The following is an 18,014-nucleotide window of genomic DNA, read 5'->3' as shown; positions in this document are numbered from 1 at the left end:
CTAAATCAAAATTCCAATTACATTGTTTTCAGAAATAGAAAAGCAATCCTAAAATTCACATGCAACCACAAAGGACTCCAAAGAGCCAAAGCAATCTGAGAAAGAAAAACAAAGCAGAGGCATCACAGTCCCTGTTTTCTGCAGTACAATTCTACAGTAATTCAAACAGTATGGTACTCACATAAAAACATAGTAGAAGGGCAAAGGCCCCAGTAATAAATCCACACATTTTCCATATGACGTACAAAGACACAATGGGAAAAGATAATCTTTTCCATAAATGGTATACCATAATGATAGTGGGAAAACTGGTATTTTCATGCAGAAGAATGAAATGAAACCATTTTTTTTTTTTTTTATCCCATGTACAAAAATCAATTAAAATGGGTTAAAGACTTAAATGTTACACTGGTCATGTATTCATATATGAACACAGGAAAGTTATGTCTGATTCATACTACTATCTTTCTTTTGCCCATCCCCACTCCCTCCCCCTCATCCCCATTTGTCTAATCCAGTGAACTTGTTTTTAATATCCCTTATCTGAGATGCTTGTGAATAAATGTATTTCAGATTTCAGAGATTTTTGTTCTTTGGAATTTTTGCCTGAAGGTTTTAGATTTCAAAAACTTTGGATTTTAGATATTTGGGTATATACAAATTATGTACACATACATACTAAAAATTATATCTCTATATGTAGATAGATCATGCAGTATTTGTCTTTTTGTGTCAGAATCTCTGTGAATCTATATATATTTTGTGTGTGTGTGTGTGTGTGTGTGTGTGTGTGTGTGTTTGTGTGGAGAGAGGCTTTAATATCTAATATTTATCGGGAAACTAAGTCAAGAGCAAAATAAAACAGAACAAATAATCTGACTCAAAAGTGGGCAAAAGACCCTTTATATATGTGTGTGTGTGTGTGTGTGTGTGTGTGTGTGTGTGTTCAACTGTTATGGAAAATAGTATGGAGATATCTCAAAACACTAAAAATACACTAAGTTATGATCCAGCAATTCCATATCTGGGTGTATATCCAAAGTAAATCAGTATGTAAGTGAGATGTCTGCAGGCTTCTACTCATTGCAGTATTAATCACAATAACCAAGAAGTGTAAATAACGTAAGTTTCTTTGATGGGTTAATGGATAAAATGAATGGAAAATATGTAAATATGTAAAGACAAAAGTGTTATTTCGTGTTTAAAGAAAGAAATCCTGATATTTGTGACAACATGGATGAACCTGGAAGATCTATGCTAAATGAAATGATCCTGACACTGAAAGACAAATACTGCATGATCTCATTTACATTGGAATCTACAATAATGAAGATCATAGAAATGGAGAACAGAATGATGGTTGCCAGAGGATAGAGAGAATGGAATGGGAGATTTTGGCTTAGGGTCCAAACTCCAGTTATTAATGGTGATTAATTTCTGAAAATAATATACAGTATTATAAATATAGTTAATGATATTATTTTGCATATTTGACATTTGCTAAGAGGGCAAATCTTAATTGTTCTCACCAGAAAAATAATTGCTAATTATTTGAGGTGATAAATGTGTTTAGCTTTTTTGTGATTGTTTCACATACTACATGTATATCAAAACATTTAGTATGCCTATAAATGTTAACAATTTTTATTTATCAACTATATCTCAGTAGAGATGTGGAAAAAGAAAAGGAAACATATCTTTTTTTTTTTTTTTTTTTAAGTATGGGGATTAAACCCAGGGGCACTTAACCAATGAGCTACATCCCCAGTCATTTTTATTTTTTATTTTCAAAAGGGTCTGGCTAATTTGCTTAGGGGGCCTCACTAAGTCATTAAGGCTAACTTTGAACTTAGGATCCCCCTTTCCCAGCCTCCTGATTCACTGGGATTACAGGCATATGCCACTGCACCCAGCTAAGAAGACATATCTTAAAAAAGTTGTAAAATATGCTATTCACACTTCTCAGTAATTTTTCTACAGGTAATGAAAATTTGTTTCAAAATCTTAATACGTGGGAAACACAGTTGTGTTATGAAGATTTCTCTGAGTGGGTTGGAGGAGACCAGGGTAAGGAGTGAGAGGACAATAAAGAAGATCATTTGGAGGGTGCAAGGGTGCAAATATATGGAGTGACTTGAATTACTCAAGGGACTTTGGAAGATATTATTAATGGGTCTAGGTATTCTGTTTTCATGGCAAAGGAGAAGAAATACTAAGGGAGAAAAAATAATGATGTCTTCATGAGTTTTTTAGTAATCTGATCCAATTTGTTTCATAAATAAGAAACAATTTTACTTTACATAAAGTAAGAGAAGGAAAACAGTTAACTGTTTAACTACTCATTCATTCATCCAATAAATGAATATTGTAGCAGCTATACAGATATCAAGCACTGGTCTGGTGCTGAGTAAAAAACAAATAAAAAGTATTGACTTTGTGAAGTTTAGCTTCTAGTGGAGAAAAGATGAAATTAAAAGGTTGACAATTCATTTTCTTTTCCATTTAAATCTGCCTGTTTGATGTTTTTGTTCTTCAAAGAACATATATTCATACATTACTTTTTTAAAAAGAACTTTTTGTGTGGAAATAATTTTAAACTTATAGAAAATCTTTAAGAATAAAAACAGTACAAAGAAAATCCTAGAGGGAAAAGAGGGGTGGGAGGGGTGAGGGGAAGGAAAAATAATAGAATGAATCAAACATCATTTCCCTATGTATGATTACACAAATGGTATGCCTCTATGGTATGCCTGTACTTCATGTACAACCAGAGAAACAAGTTGTACCCCATTTGTTTAAAATTAAAAAAAGGAAGTTTTAGTTGCTTTTTACCCAGAGTCAACCATTTATAACATTTTACTTTGTTCTCTTGCTTGCTCTCTTTTTCTTTCATACTATGGATATACAAGAGTTTATATCAACTCATTTGTATTTACTTGCTGTCCTGATGTTTCCTCATAATTAGATTCATGTTATACATTCTTAGTTAAAATGCTGTATAGAACATGCTATCTTTTAAGGGTGTGATGTCTGGAGACACAGGTTGTTCACGTGTCTTTTATTGCAGTGGTTATGCACCTGTTGTGTACCTGTTAAAGGTTTTATCCAACTTCTTCAGTGTGTTACTTTTTCTTTCTCCTTCAAAATGAATCAGGACATATTTTAAAATCATGAAAATATTCCGCTTCTTATAAAAAAAAAGTCCCTGTATTTGGCATCTACCAATATTTTGCCTAATCTGACTAGATAGTCCCAAAATAATGACTTTCTAACTTAAGTATTTTCTCTATGGTTACTAGTCTCTGTGGTTGCTTATTCTATCATAAGCAAATATTATTTATTCTTTCTTGTTTATATCTATCTATCATAGACTAATGACGTTCTTGTTTTCAGAGGTTCATAATTCATTGATGTACTTGTTTATTTGGATTCCAAGTGATCCCAGAATTCACCAGTAAAAGCATCACCAGGATAATTTATGTTCCCTTGTGATTTGCTCTTTTTTTTTTTTTTTTTAACTCCCTTACTTTCTGGCCTAATAAGCTATCCCAGAATCATTCTGCACCCCAGCCATGAAATCAACCATTCTTCCACTATACAGTAAGTGTCATAAATGCTACTATTTTTGAAAAAGCTATCTTCAGTTGTGTTTGGCATATTAAAAGTATTCAAAAGTATTTCCTTTTACCATTCTATTGCCTTCTTTTTTCTATTTTTCCCCTCACTTTAGTCTTTCTCTTTCTTCAGTTGACCTTTAATACCAAGCTGTCTAGTAGTTACATTCATCTTTTTAAAGATACAAAGTGAAATAGTAGAAAAGTTGAGAAATGTGGCATCCCTTTTGCTGTTGTTGTTACTGTTATAAATAACACTGCCTTCAGATTACTACAGATTCCCTGTGATGGATGAAGTAGGCTTTACAGTCATTTTTGTAGCAAAGCTTTGGGTACCTATGGTTGCATGTTGTTGTACTAATTATGCTTGTTACCAATTTTGTCAACAAGAGCAAATTAGAATAAACCTTTAAAGAATATCAGGAAACAAAATCATTGCAGCTTGAAATTTATCATTGTACTGAAAGAGGATACCTTTGCTGACTCGTGTTCCTGAATAATTTTTTAGAAGTATTAAATGTATTATGAAAGTAATTTAAAATATGGTGTCTGACTGGGGATGTAGCTCAGAGGTATTACTTTGGCCTAGCATGCATGAGGCCCTGGGTTCAAGCCTCAGTGCTACTGATAAATAAAAAGTCAATCTACCCAAACCCACAAATTATTTAATAAATGAACTGTTTAGAAGTTTGACTCTTTAGGGAAAGAAAGCCTGTTAATCTATCTAATTTAGAAGTTGATTCAAGATACAGCTTTTTCCTTAAGTGCCTTTTCTTAATAGCATTTGAGCCATTTCAAAACTCTAGGAAAACATACTAGGTACATGGTCATAACACTAATCCATAAACCAATTATTATTTTTTATTACTAAAATAGAGCAGTATGTTAAACAAAATAAGTCAGAAAGTCAATGGTCATATATTTTCCCTCATATGTGGAAGATAGAGGGGAAAAATTAAAAAAGGGAGAAAAAAAGCAGGAGTGGAGAGATCTCATGAAAATGGAAAGGAGTCCAGTAGAATAGAGGAAGGAGTCTGGGGAAGGGAAGGGGAGGAGAAAAAACAGGAAAGGGGAGCTAGCAGTTAATGAAATTGACAAAGTTGTGTTATGTGCATGCATAAATATTTGACAAGGAAGCCCAGTGTTAGGTAAAATTATAATGCATCAACTGTAAAAGAGAACTATATATATCATAGGGGATATTATTGAATAGGATTCTGAGGGGTAAATAAGCATGCTGCTCCACAAATTTTCATGATTGAGTGGGTCCATCTCTTACTTTTAAAGTGAATAATTTGTTTGAAATTATTTAAGCCACATTCCAACTGTCTTTTAAAATAAAAAGTATTTGACTTTATTCTTTAGTTCTATTTCTTTCTTACAATTCTTTACCCAAATTTGACTCATATAAAAATTAACAAAGAATTTATATTTGAATGGAAATAGCATTCAAATAATTGAAAGTTAGGGCAGAAAAGAATATTTAAGTAAACAGTACAGGTTTTCATACATACGCCAGACAGAATGGGATACCAGAACTCTAATAGGAGTGATTAGAATAGCTTTTTGCAAGTAAATACTTACATTATTTCAGACACAGTGATACTCTTTATATGTACTAGCAGAATTATCAAAACATTCTTGCAAAATAATTTCTATGACTTTCATTTGAAAAATAGGAAATCTGAGACTAAGGGAATCTAAGTAACTAAGCTTTTTCTTCTTACTGCAATCTCATTCCATTTGTTTAATACCTATTTGATTTATGCTTGTAAGGACAATTATTCCAATGCCTTTCATTCTGTCTTTTGTATTATGATTTTCCTTTCCTCTTAGGTTTCCAAATATGAACCCCGAAAATAAGGAATATAAGTAGTATGATTTGTCTTGTTTCTTATCGGCATAAAAGCATAGAACTCTACACTATAACTTCATGTAATTATTTTTGGATCATCTCTTACTAATGGTTAATCTTTTTAATTGTTTAAGAGTTTCTAAAATTAGTTCCTCTTTGTTTTCCCAAGTCTGTCCCAAAAAATGAAAGGAAAGCAAGTCATTTCCAGAAAGGAAAAGGAATTTCCTTGTGGTTTTTTTTTTTTTTTTTTTTTTTTTTTTTTTTTTTAGTTTTATAAAACTGTCTTCTATAATATTTCAAAGAGAAATGTTTCTAATTTGGCCTTAAATCCACCAAAATATTAACAGTGAATATTGTTGGTAGTAGGAGATGGGATAATTATTTCCACTCCTTCTTCATATTTGAACTGTAAAAACTGCCAATATATGATTTAATCTAAATTTCCTAAAGGATGCTTTTTCATATACATGTAGCAGAATTGATTGGGCCAACTCAAAACACAACAGGGCTCAGGCTCCTTTCCTCAGGCTTCCCTGGGTTCTGCATTGTCTTGTGTTTGCTTCTCCTTCAGCTGACAATCCTTCCTGTCTTTATAGCCAGGTAGTAACATTCAGTGGAAATTGGGGACTTCTCTCTTCATCTCTTTAACAATGAGAAGTTGCCTCAGAAGCCCTCCGTTAGTGTTATTTTTATTTTTTCATCTCATTGGCCAGGATTGGGTGATGTGTTCATTCCTAATCTAAAACCTGAGAAAGAAATGAAGTATCATGATTAGCTCAGAACCATCATTTGAGGTAGAAAGCATATTGAAGATACCCACCATTACCACTATACTAGTGCTTTAAGCACTGAAGTTGATACAGTCAAATGGGGAAAATTTGTAGGTGTGTGAACAACAACAACAACAAAAATATCTTCAACCACTCCATTAATGTAACTTGTCTTGATTGTGTGCTGTTGCTATACTAATTTTACTTTGGTTCACTTACTGAAACGTTTTACACAAAGGAAGTATAAAACTGAAAAATCTCAGGGGTTTGCCTGTATTTTTATTGGTGCATTATAATGATACATAGTAGTAGAATTCATTATGTCATATTTGTACCTGCCCAGAACATAACTGGATCAATCTCATTCCCCAGCACCTTTTCTTTCCCTCCTCCTGATCCATTTGCTCTACTCTACTGATGTTCCTTCTATTATTATCATTATTATTTTAATGAACTCATTGTGATTTTATGTATAAGCAGGATTCATTGTGGTATATTTGTAGATTTCTTCCCCCAGAACTTCCCATGCTTGCTCTTCCTCTTTCCCTATCCCCTTTTTCTACTTTATTGGTCTCCTCACTATTTCACGATATTCCACCCCCCTTTTTAAGAATCATTTTATTTCCCACCCCCTCTCTTTGTCTCTCCTTTCACTTGTGCCTATAAGGGAAAACATTCAACCCTTGACTTTCTGAGTCCAGCTTATTTCACTTAGCATGATGTTCTCCAGTTTCATCCATTTATCAGCAAATGCTGTAATTTTCTTCTTTATGACTGAGTAAAATTCCATCGAGTATATGTACCATATTTTCCTCATTCGTTGATCTGTTTTACGGTCACCTAGGTTGATTCTATGGCTCTACACATTGATGTACCTGTATTTCTGTAGATACTTATTTTAGTTCTTTGGGATAAATACCAAGTAGGGGTGTAGCTGGATTAAATGATGGTTTCATTCCTAATCTTTTGAGTAATCTCTGCATGGATTTCCAAAGTGGTTATACTAATCTGCAATCTTACCAATAGTGTTTGTTTACTTTTGTCTCCACATCTTGGTCAGTATTTATTTGTATTCTTGAAGGCCACCATTCTAACTGGAATAAGATGAAATTCCAGAGTAGTCTTGATTTGCATTTCTCTGATTGTGGATGGTGAAAATTTGTATTTGTTGGCCATTTCTATTTCTTCATTTGAGAAATGTCTGCTTAGATCATTTGTCCATTTATTGATAGGGTTACTTTTTTTTTTTTTTTTTTTAACCAGAAGGAAAATTTATTTTCATATATGTTATTCCCCAGTAGGGTGAATTAATTCATTATCTCAATAACATTATCAGAATTTGTTCTTTTTCTTTTGTGGTCCTGCCATACTAAACATGCCAGATTTGTTCATAGAAAGCTCTCCTTATGGTTACAAAATGGCTAAACATTTCCAGATGTCCCATACAGACCCAATAATATCTACCAGAACAAAAGAAGCCATCTCTTCCTGTGCATTTTTTTTAATCAGTAAGAACAATCTTTCTGAAAATTTCCTCATTAGACATATACTTTAAGTAAATATCGCATCAAATATAACCTTTAGTAAATGACTAAGAAAGAGATTTGGATAACCACATCCACATTAAATGCATGGCTCTGTAGACAACAGTGGATTACTCAAACAAAAATCAGTTGTGTCAGAAAAATGCAGAAAGAGGAAAGTCAAATAACAAAATCTTCTTGCCCTGGCTTCCTGTGCATAGGGTTATATTTTTTAGTGTTTGAGTTCTTTATATATTCTTGATATTAAACCCTTGTGGGAAGAGCCACTGGCCACGATAGTCTCTCATTCTATGGACTTTCTCTTCCCGTAGTTGTTTTCTTTCCTGTGCAGAGCTTTTTAATTTGATGCTATCAGATTTACTGGTTCTTTTTTTTTTTTTTTTTTTTTTTTCTTGAACTTTAGCAGTCTTATTAAAGGAAGGCAGTACCTGCTCCAATATGTTGGAGTGTTGGCTATATTTTTTCTTCTGGTAGTTTCAGTGTTTCTGGTTTAATTACTAGGTTTTTGATCCACTTTGAGATGATTTTTGTACAGGGTGAGAGAAAAGGATCTAGTTTCATTCTTCCACATATGAATATTCCAAATTTCAGTTTTTAAATTGTTGTGTAGAGTTCTCAGCTCCTTCAGACAGAAAATCTGATAAGGAATAAGACCGTATTCTGAGTACATATTATCCTTATTATTCTCAAAGCAAAATATTGATAACAAATACCCATAACCAGGCTCTAATAAACAGACTTAAAGCATAGTTTTATAATAGAGAACAACAAATGGAAACAAAATGTTCATGCTATTATGTTTGATTTCTACTAAATGGAAAATTATTATTTATAATGATGTAAACTAGAAGATGTTTTAAAATTTATGGTAACTTCTTCTAAAAGCTAGTACTTCTGTCACTTCAAGACTAGTCTAGTAATTTGTATCAAGTGTGTAATTTAAAAAGCTCTAAATTTGCTTTTTGGCTACATTTATTCTGCTTCATAGGATTTGCTATTTAAGTGTATTGGTTACATTTTTTTCCAGTGTTACTTGACCATAAAATACTTTGTGGCTATTATCAGCATATCAGAATCAGAAAACAGTTTTCATATTACTGTTTAATCAGAATACCTAATTTAAAAGATCATATTCAAATGGTTGTCAATCTCAGAGTAGTTGTAATCTCTAAAATACTGTATTAATTGTTAAGTATAAGATATTGTCAGAGTAGCTATGTGTGGTGGTGCCTGTGGCTTGGAAGTCTGAGGAAGGAGGATTGCAAGTTCAAAGCCAGCCTCAGCAACTTCATGAGGCTCTAACCAACTTAGCAAGAACCATCTCAAAATAAAATAATAAAAAGGCCTGGGGATATGGTGGCTTAGTGGTTAAGCACCCTGGATTAAATCCCTGATGCCAAAAAAAAAAGAAGGAAAAGAAGATATTGTCAGAATAAACACAAAAGTTATTCAAAGTAAATAGAATATAGAAATGTATTAATGTGTCAGTTTTTGTTTTAGAAATTTCTAACCCAGCATGTCCAGTGGTATCTTATTAGTAGACATGCAAAATAATTAAAATAATTTATACTTTCTTTATCCATTTAAAGAAACCATACCATATTCATCATTACTTAACCCAGTAATAAAAGAATTTTCATGTAGGTTTTTGTTTTGCTTTTTACATTTTACTTTTCAGTTCATGTTGAGCCATAGGAGAAATTTTTCCTTGTTCCATTAGCAATTAGACATCACAATGTGCAAATTCAATCGTCACTAGCCATACATGGTTCTTGAGCATTTTATATGTGGCTAGTGCTACTGAAGAACTGACATTTTTACTTTATTTAGGTTTTACTAATTGAAATTCTACTTAATTTGCTGTTGTGGCTAGTGGCTATAGTGTTACACAGTACAGATCTGGAGCAAAAGTATTTGATCCCATTTAATTCTATTTATTGAAAGCTCTTACATAACAGATGAATCAAAGTTTCTATTTATATAGTATTTAATCCATTTTACAAAATGACTGTAGCTTTGGTTCAGGATTTACATTTTGCTGCAATTGTTTAGATTGCATAATCTTTAATGTTCATAGTGAGGTGGATGAATGAATGAGATAGCGGAAAAAGGCATTAGCCTTTCCTAGTGCTCTTAGGTAGTGTTCAGCATGTAAAATCCAAAGACATTCTTCTTATTTAAAAGGAGCTGGGAGAAGGAGAGAAACAAACAAAAACTTCAAGAGTTTAATATTTGCAAATTTTTCAGGGTATTCCCATTTCTAAATTTGAGTTCCTGGTTCCAGTGTTGTCCTGCAATTTGCCCACACAAAGCAATCATATGACTAATTATGTTCTGCCTCTGTCATTAATCCACTTCACTATGAACCTTAAGGATCTGGCACCAAAGCAGTTTTTCTGTTTAAATTTGATTTATATTAATAGCCATTTTGATATGGTAGGTTTTTCTGAATTTTTTTTAGCTATTCTTAAAATACTGTCTTAAAAATCACTTGTATTATTGAATGATGTATAAAAACAGATCATTCTTTTAATATATATTTTAGTTGTACCTTCATTATTGTTTGTGAGTAGCAGTTTTACAGAGAAGCCAGAGGCACCAAAGGAAATAATAATTAAGACAAAACCTATAATATACCAATAGTATTTTTTAAATTTATTCTTAGAAGGAGTAGGACTCCATTGTCATAACCAGAGTATCAGAGTAGGTCTTGTCCATTTCTTTTCTACTCTATTATTTTTTAATACAGCAGGAATACTGTAAATGATAGAAAATTGAGCATTGGACAGCTCATCTAATTGTTAAATTTCGATGATTAAACATGATTGAAAGGTATTGTGGTAAATAAGGGGTATTGAGAGTGTTTACATAAATTCATGTGATTCTTGAGCTTCTGTTACTGACAAGCAGAGTGACCGTAGGTCAGTCTCTTGAGTCTCTATTCCTCCTGCTTTATCTATACACCCATGAAATGATGTAATTGGGCTACATCTCTTAACTCCTTCCCAGTTTTGGGGTTCTGTAATCATTGCCAGTTTCATCTTGCAGATAACAATAAAAAGGCAGTCCTTCATATTCCCTTGAAAACTATTTGCTTTATCCCTTTTAAAAAAAGACATCCAGGAAAAAGCTGACAACATGGTACTAGTATCCAGACTTCCCACCTACACCAAGGTTTCTTTGTCTTCTGAATATTTTCTAAGCTGTATTTGTGGTTTTATAATAATACAATATGGAATTTTACTTTTCCTTTTATTTAATTAATTGATTGATCACCAACATCTTCCCAAATATGAAGCAATATTCCTAATGGTTAAGAAAAACTCAATGAATGTGTTGAGTGATTAAATGTGTGTATTTATATATGTGTGTGTGATATTTGGCTATTAAACATAAATACACACACAGCTCAATTAATGTTCTCCTGTTTAAAATACATTGAAAGCCACTAGGCATTAAATATGATAGTTATCTGTGTTTATTTTCATGGAAGACTGCATTTGAAACAGATATTTCTGTACTGGTTGTCATGTCACTACTGTAAGATGTGGTTTAGCAAGAATGGAACATTCTTACTTTTTCTACATTTTATATACTATTGTTAAAGAGCTTCAAATTCTGAACTTCAGTTAGTTCAGTTGTTTTCAGCTTAAACATTTTATCAATTCAATATTTAAATATCATTAATGAAAGAATCTACCTATCTTTTTTTCCTCTCCCTTCACTCCCAAGTGGCCTAATTTCTGTGGAGACTTACACCAGTATTCATTTAATCTAAGACACTATTAATTTTAATCTGACCACTAGGAAAGGAAAGAAATGGCCACCAATTTAACTGTGAAGCAATGCAATGATAGTTTTAAATTATTCAGGAATTGTGCACACCAGCCTTTTAATACTGTTACATATTTCATCCCTTCTAATGAAATTGGCAACTTCTGCTTGCAGTTGCATTTCCTTGTAAATAATGATTTATCAGAACAGAAATTAGCATGTCATTTCTTCTTAAAAATCTTCATTTTGAGCAAAAATGTGTAGAATTGATACTAATGAATGGAATTGAAACCAAGGTTTTAGTGATAAATGTTTGCTTTGCTAACATCAAATTATAGTTTACTATTTTCATCATGTCTTTCTTTTTTTTAAAATTTCATAGCATTTATTATGAAAACAGTGCATATCTGTATCAGTCAAAATATACTACATAATACGTGGTCAAAAATTTGATGAGCTCTGAAACAAAAATCATTTTTTTATTGTTATCATTTTTTATATTTAGCTTTTAATTTTTTACAAACTGCATTTTGATTCATGGTACACAAATGGGGTACATCATTTCATTTCTATGGTTGTACATGATGAAGATTCTTCATATATAATAACTTGGCTTCATTGATGATTCATGATATAATTTTATAGGTATTTTAAACATCATTAAGTCCATCTCTTATTAACAATGTATTAACAATGTTTCAGTTGAAGTGACAGCAATACAAAGAGATTTGACCAATCTTATGCACATACAGATAATAATGACTACTTAAGTAATACCACTTATGTGATAGCAATTTTATCATGCCACCAACTGGAAGATGTGTTCCAAGTTCAGTTATTTTGGAATATTAAAAATGTTTGTGTTATATATTATGAAATGCAGTACTGTTCACAAGAGAGTGTACACATATAGTCCTCTATTTTTATTGGCCACAGCTGAGGCATTACTGGTCCTGCTTGGCTTTAGAGCTTCAGTCTCTATCTCTGCCATTTTTGAAGAAAAAGACTCTTGTTAAAAATCTCCACAAATTACACTGTCCACTCTGGTTCTGTCTCTAAGGTTTCTCTGAGTCTGCCAGTCCCCTTTTACAGCTTGTACAACTTCTATATCACTTCTCTAGATAGGAACTCTTGGCTATTTTCCTCATGCAATAATAATGCTCAACAGTCTTCCAAATTGTTGTGATATTACTGAGAAGGAGCAACTCAGGTAGAGATAGCAACTTGAAAGATTACATTGAGAAAGTTATATTTGAGCTGTGGTTATTTTAACAAATATGAAAGATAACCAAGAGAGAGCCTATGATGGAGAAGAAAGTTCCATGTCAAGTGGAGTTGAAAGCACGTGCCAAGGATTGGCCCTGTATGAGAATGTGTACATGCTGTAAGGCCTAAAGAAATACAGGATATACACTGGGTTATGAAAAATCAGTGAGAGAACCAAATCTGGAAACAATACCCTAAGGATTTAGATTTTATCAATTGAGAGGACTCATGGATCATCGAATGCTTTTTTAAATTTTTTATATTTGTTCTAATTTGTTGTACATGACATTAGAATGCATATATACATTTTGATAACTCATACATAAATGGAAAACAATCTCTAATTTTTCTGATTTTTCTAATTTTTTTTTGTACATACAGTAGGATCACATCAGTCATGCAATCATATATGTACATGAGGTAATAATGTCTGTTTTCACTCTACTATCATTCCTACTCCCATGCCCCTTACCCTGCTTTCACTCCCCTTTAATATAAAATTACTCTATTCTTCCTAATCTCCCACCCCTTATTATGAATTAGCATCCACATATCAGAGAAAACATTCAACCTTTGGTCTTTTGGGTTTGGCTTATTTCTCAACAAGACATCAAATGCTTTTGAATGCAGGAATTATCCCAACATATTTATGTTCGAGAAGATGGTTCCAGTGAGCTTCTAAGAGATTAATTAGAGTTTGGAAACCCTAAGGTACAATATTTTGAGCCTATTTCAGTTCAGGTGAAGAGTTTCAAACAGGGAGGGAAGCTAGCGTTTGAAGTGGATGGAACTGAAAACATTGATAATGTTACTCAGCAATAAGACTCAGGATAATAGTTGTCTGAACCTAAGTAATCAGCAGTGACATCCCTGCTTCCACTGGAATGGTGATAAAGTGGACAATATTGTCACTATTTAGGAGGATACAGAGGAATACCAGATTTAAGGTGGTCAAATGATAGGGTTTGATTAATGATGCATTAAAAATATTTCCTCGGGGGGATATAAATAAAGAACAATAATCTAAGTAATAATCTAAGTATTAACTTTAATCCTTAATTTGGTCATGCCAGGAAGGGGTTGGGAATGGCAGTTATATCACACAATAGGTGTTGGTCATGATGGCAACATCCAGGATAAAATTTGAGGAAATCCCAATACAAGGGATTTCTTGGAAAATTCCAAGGAATGTATACTCTTAAGCGGGGAGAACTGGCCTATAGTCTTGTAAAATATAAAGTTTCAGTACACGTTGGGCATGATGTGATATGATATATCATAATAGTTACGCTTATCCACATTTGTTGTGAGATAAATTATGACTGTTGAGATGCATTTCTGAAGTCATACATTAAAATCTTTGTTTGTCCCAGTTACTTCTCTGTCAGAAATCATCTTGTGGTGCCATTAGTCAGATTTTTCTTAGGTTCTCAGTTACTTCCAAGTTCAAAAGGATACTTGGTGGTAGAATTTGATTAAGTTCTAATAATTTTGTCTTCTTTTCCTATTTATGAAAAGGATTTTAAGATTGATTTTTTTAACAAACCATAAATCCATTAAAAAAATAATCATGTTTCAAGCATTGAAAGAATAAGAATTGTGAAAAATGTTGTCTAAGTTTCACATTTTTTTCAAAATTACCTTCAAGGTATCTTTGAAAGTTTTGCTAATTTAAAGATCTGTTATAGATTGATGACTAAGATTTGGATAAAAATGTGAAAAAGAACTTTACTTAATGCTCAAGCTGTATCTCCAATGAAATTCTGAGCATTACTGGTAACTATAAGAAGATTTGTAATAATCCTTTGGCTATTCTTTTGTATTACTAAATGCTTTAAATTGTGATGTAAAGTTAAATAATAGTACAATAAATTAATTAGAATTAATGTATATAAAAATGTGTGTGACAAAAATATAACTTTATACTGTAAACTAGTCAGTAAGAAAAAAATGGGCAAATTTGCCCCATTGTGTTTATTGAGTATTTATTGTCTTCTGTATGGACAATTTTCATTACAATACTGTAAAAATACAAAGCATTGTTTTTTACCAGATCATATTCTCAGGCCTGCAGCTTTAATTAATCCTCATTTCTGAAGTTTTAAAAACAGGATTGGTTAAATAATTGCATTTATAGAAACTGTATAAACAACTATATTCCATACTGAAGTCAATCATGATTATTTATTAATATTACATGAGGATATAATTTCATTGTGACTATAACTTTTGTGTTCACCCCTAGCATTTATATATAAAATTCCTTTGAAAATTAGAATTATAATTCAAAAGATAATATCTGAAGTCATAAATACAGACGAAATAATCATGTGTTTATGGTATCCTTCATTGTGATTCCTGTAGATTAAATACTTTCATTATATTCTTCCCTCTCCTGAAATTTTTTCTGAATATTTTAAGATGTGTTTGAATTTATTACAGAAGGGTCATTTTAATATTTTTTTCCTTTCAGATAAGAATGTGCCTTTTGATGAGAAGACTTAATCCTTCTAAGGTGAAGAGCAGAGTCTGTTTAAGGAATACGAAGCCACTATATCAACGGGGGGAGGGGTATTTAAGTTACATACATTATGATAACCTTTAATTTGTTGTTGCTGCAATAAATACTGTATCACTTTGTCATACCTTTGTATGTATAGAAGTGCTCTTAATGGGCTCAGTGTTGTTAGGGATAAACTATATTGTAATAGTTTATCTGTTTGAAAATTATTTTAAAACAGGGTGTTTCTGATGAGTTTTTGTTTATTGCTTACCATATTATTGTAAATTGTTTTCTTTTATGTACTAATCAGTTAATGTTAATTATTTTTGCTTGTATCATTTTATAGAACCCTAATCCCCAACAAGCAACTGGTGTGTAAATATAATTAAAATTTTCCTTTAGTGAAATATATTTCCCATTTTTGTGGGGAAATGAAGCCAAATTTATTATATTGTGTTTGGTTTTTTTTAAATATTAATAAATGTCTGAGTTGTATGCAAAACAATAAATGTGATATAAAATTCTTTAAATGTGGTACAGAAAATATGTTCACAAAATAAATCTGAAGATAATAGAACTACTTTTAATATGTGTAAAAGTAAGGCACATGGGACAAAGTAAGATTGAAAGTAAGATACAATATCCACTTTGATTAGATATTTTATTCATGTAGCGTATAATGTGAAACAGAATTAACGCAAAAATGGTACAGTTCAAAACCTCAATCGTTAAAATATGGGAAGGCAAGAAATTAAAGTGCATAGACTTTGAGGTGAGATATTTAGACAGAGACTAATAACCTCATTGTCTCTGAACAAATTATATAATTTCAGTGAACTTCAATTTTACACATTCTAATAGTTAAAGGAGAACTTACAGGAAAAGCACGGGTCCCAAAGTCAGTTGCTTACTGACACCAAGAGATAAACTAATGTGTGTGTTAGGATATGTGAGCTGGGACATACAGAATTAAAAGATGGGCCCCAGTCACAATGAGTTACAACAAGGATTAATTTCTCATGCCACATGAGTTTTTTGCGTTCTGATTCTGCTCTCTTCATTTTCTTTTCTCTGTACGAAGCTGGTGGCAAAATTTCTGATTCAAATGTTGTCTTATACTAAACATCCAAACAAGGCAAACTCTATTCTACTTCATAGCTTCTGCCTCAAGTTCACCTATTTCAATTCTATCTACCTTTTATTGACCAGCAAACCCTAAGGATGCTACAGAGTCCAACAAGGCAAGAATAGATAATCCTCTAGGAAAGGAGAAATCTGTCAAATCTGCCCACCCAAATGCCAAATTAAGGCCAGGATGTAGCTCCATAGTAGATTGTTTGCTTCATGTTTTTAAGACCCTAGATTTGATCCTCAGCACTGAAGGGGCCAGGGGAAAGCCAAACTAGTTTTGCATCAATATGCCAACTGGCTTTGCACAGCCCATCAAGTTATCCTGACATCAGTGCATATGTGTTTGACATGTAGCAGGGAATAAAGGGGAAGACAGCACTTATGCTAAAGGAATCAGTTCTCTTTAGCTCTCCCTAATAGTAGTATGAGGAAATACCTTCCCAGTGTTGTTAACTCTTTGTTTTAAATATCTAAGAGTCACTAGGACTCCAGATTTCTTATATGAAATTGCCCTCTTTTAAAATTTTATTAACACAAACACGTTTGGATTAAATTAATCCCTATATCTTGCAATTTGTGATACTGGAAAATCATATACCATAACATCTTGCAAAGATTAATCATTTAATAACTGCTAGTATTTGTAAACATTTGTAGTCAAATTAATTAAAAGTAAAAAATCAAATCTACCGTAGAATAAGACTTCTCATAATTAGTGTATTTTAATGATCATTTTCATAAATGACCTCCAATTTTACCTTTAAAAAATACTTCTAAAATATTTTGAGTAGTGGCAGCAGCTTTTTTAGAAATATACATCTGCTCTGGATGACTACTATGAAAATTTTCACATTTGTCAAAAATGCCCTTTTTTTATTATGTTCATCTAGTCATTACTATCAGCCATAATTATTGCAATAAGCCACATTTTGATTAAAGTGCAAGGTATTATATCTATAATATCATCTACAAAACCAGTAAGCTGAATATTGATTTCATTAGTTATGTAACAAACATGGTGTTATGAAGTAGTGGTTTCAAGTGAAAAGTTTATGTACATTTTAAAACAACAGGTGATACCTTTGATATTATGGAAACATGCTACTATTGTCCCTTCCCTTCTTTTACCTCCTTTTAGATATTGTGTTGATAATCCCCTCATCTAGGAATTGGAGATTAGTGGAGCTAGTAAAACTGAGTTCACAGCTCAGGAAAAGAATAAAGGGATAGAAAGAATACATGCTGGAGTCATTTAAGGATGTGCACTTGAACTGGAAGCTTCTGACCAACCACTGTGTGTAGCTAAAAAAATCAAGTAGTTTCTTTCTGTCCCATTTCTCTTGTTAGCTAGAGATTCACTGCTGTGGAAAAAACAGATGAAAGCACTTATGCTGGTTACACAACGTCACCTTGTCAGCTTGCAATGGGTTTTTGGTTTAATTGCTTTACCAAGGGTATGTACTCTCTTACCCTTTATCTACTATCTCCTCTACTTTTAAAAATGGGAGGTTTGGCTTTCTTTTTTTTTTTTTTTAAGTTATTTTATATTGAGTTGCA

The 18,014-nt window shown here is 32.3% G+C and overlaps 1 protein-coding gene across 1 annotated transcript in view; it reads left to right on the top strand.

The window, feature by feature from the left end:
• FAM174A (family with sequence similarity 174 member A) overlaps positions 1-15,850 on the top strand; it is a gene marked incomplete at its 3' end in the record, with an annotated part of 38,247 nt that extends 22,397 nt beyond the window's left edge. The window contains exon 3 of the mRNA XM_079145534.1: positions 15,297-15,850. Coding sequence (XP_079001660.1) covers positions 15,297-15,300 — 4 coding nt within the window. The remainder of the gene's footprint in view (positions 1-15,296) is intronic.
• Positions 15,851-18,014: the final 2,164 nt, after the last annotated feature.

The sequence above is a fragment of the Sciurus vulgaris genome, assembly GCF_902686455.1.
Source record: "Sciurus vulgaris genome assembly, chromosome: 6".
Taxonomy (NCBI): domain Eukaryota; kingdom Metazoa; phylum Chordata; class Mammalia; order Rodentia; family Sciuridae; genus Sciurus; species Sciurus vulgaris.
The sequence above is the reverse complement of the archived record's forward strand: the minus strand, read 5'-3'. Positions and strand labels throughout refer to the sequence as shown.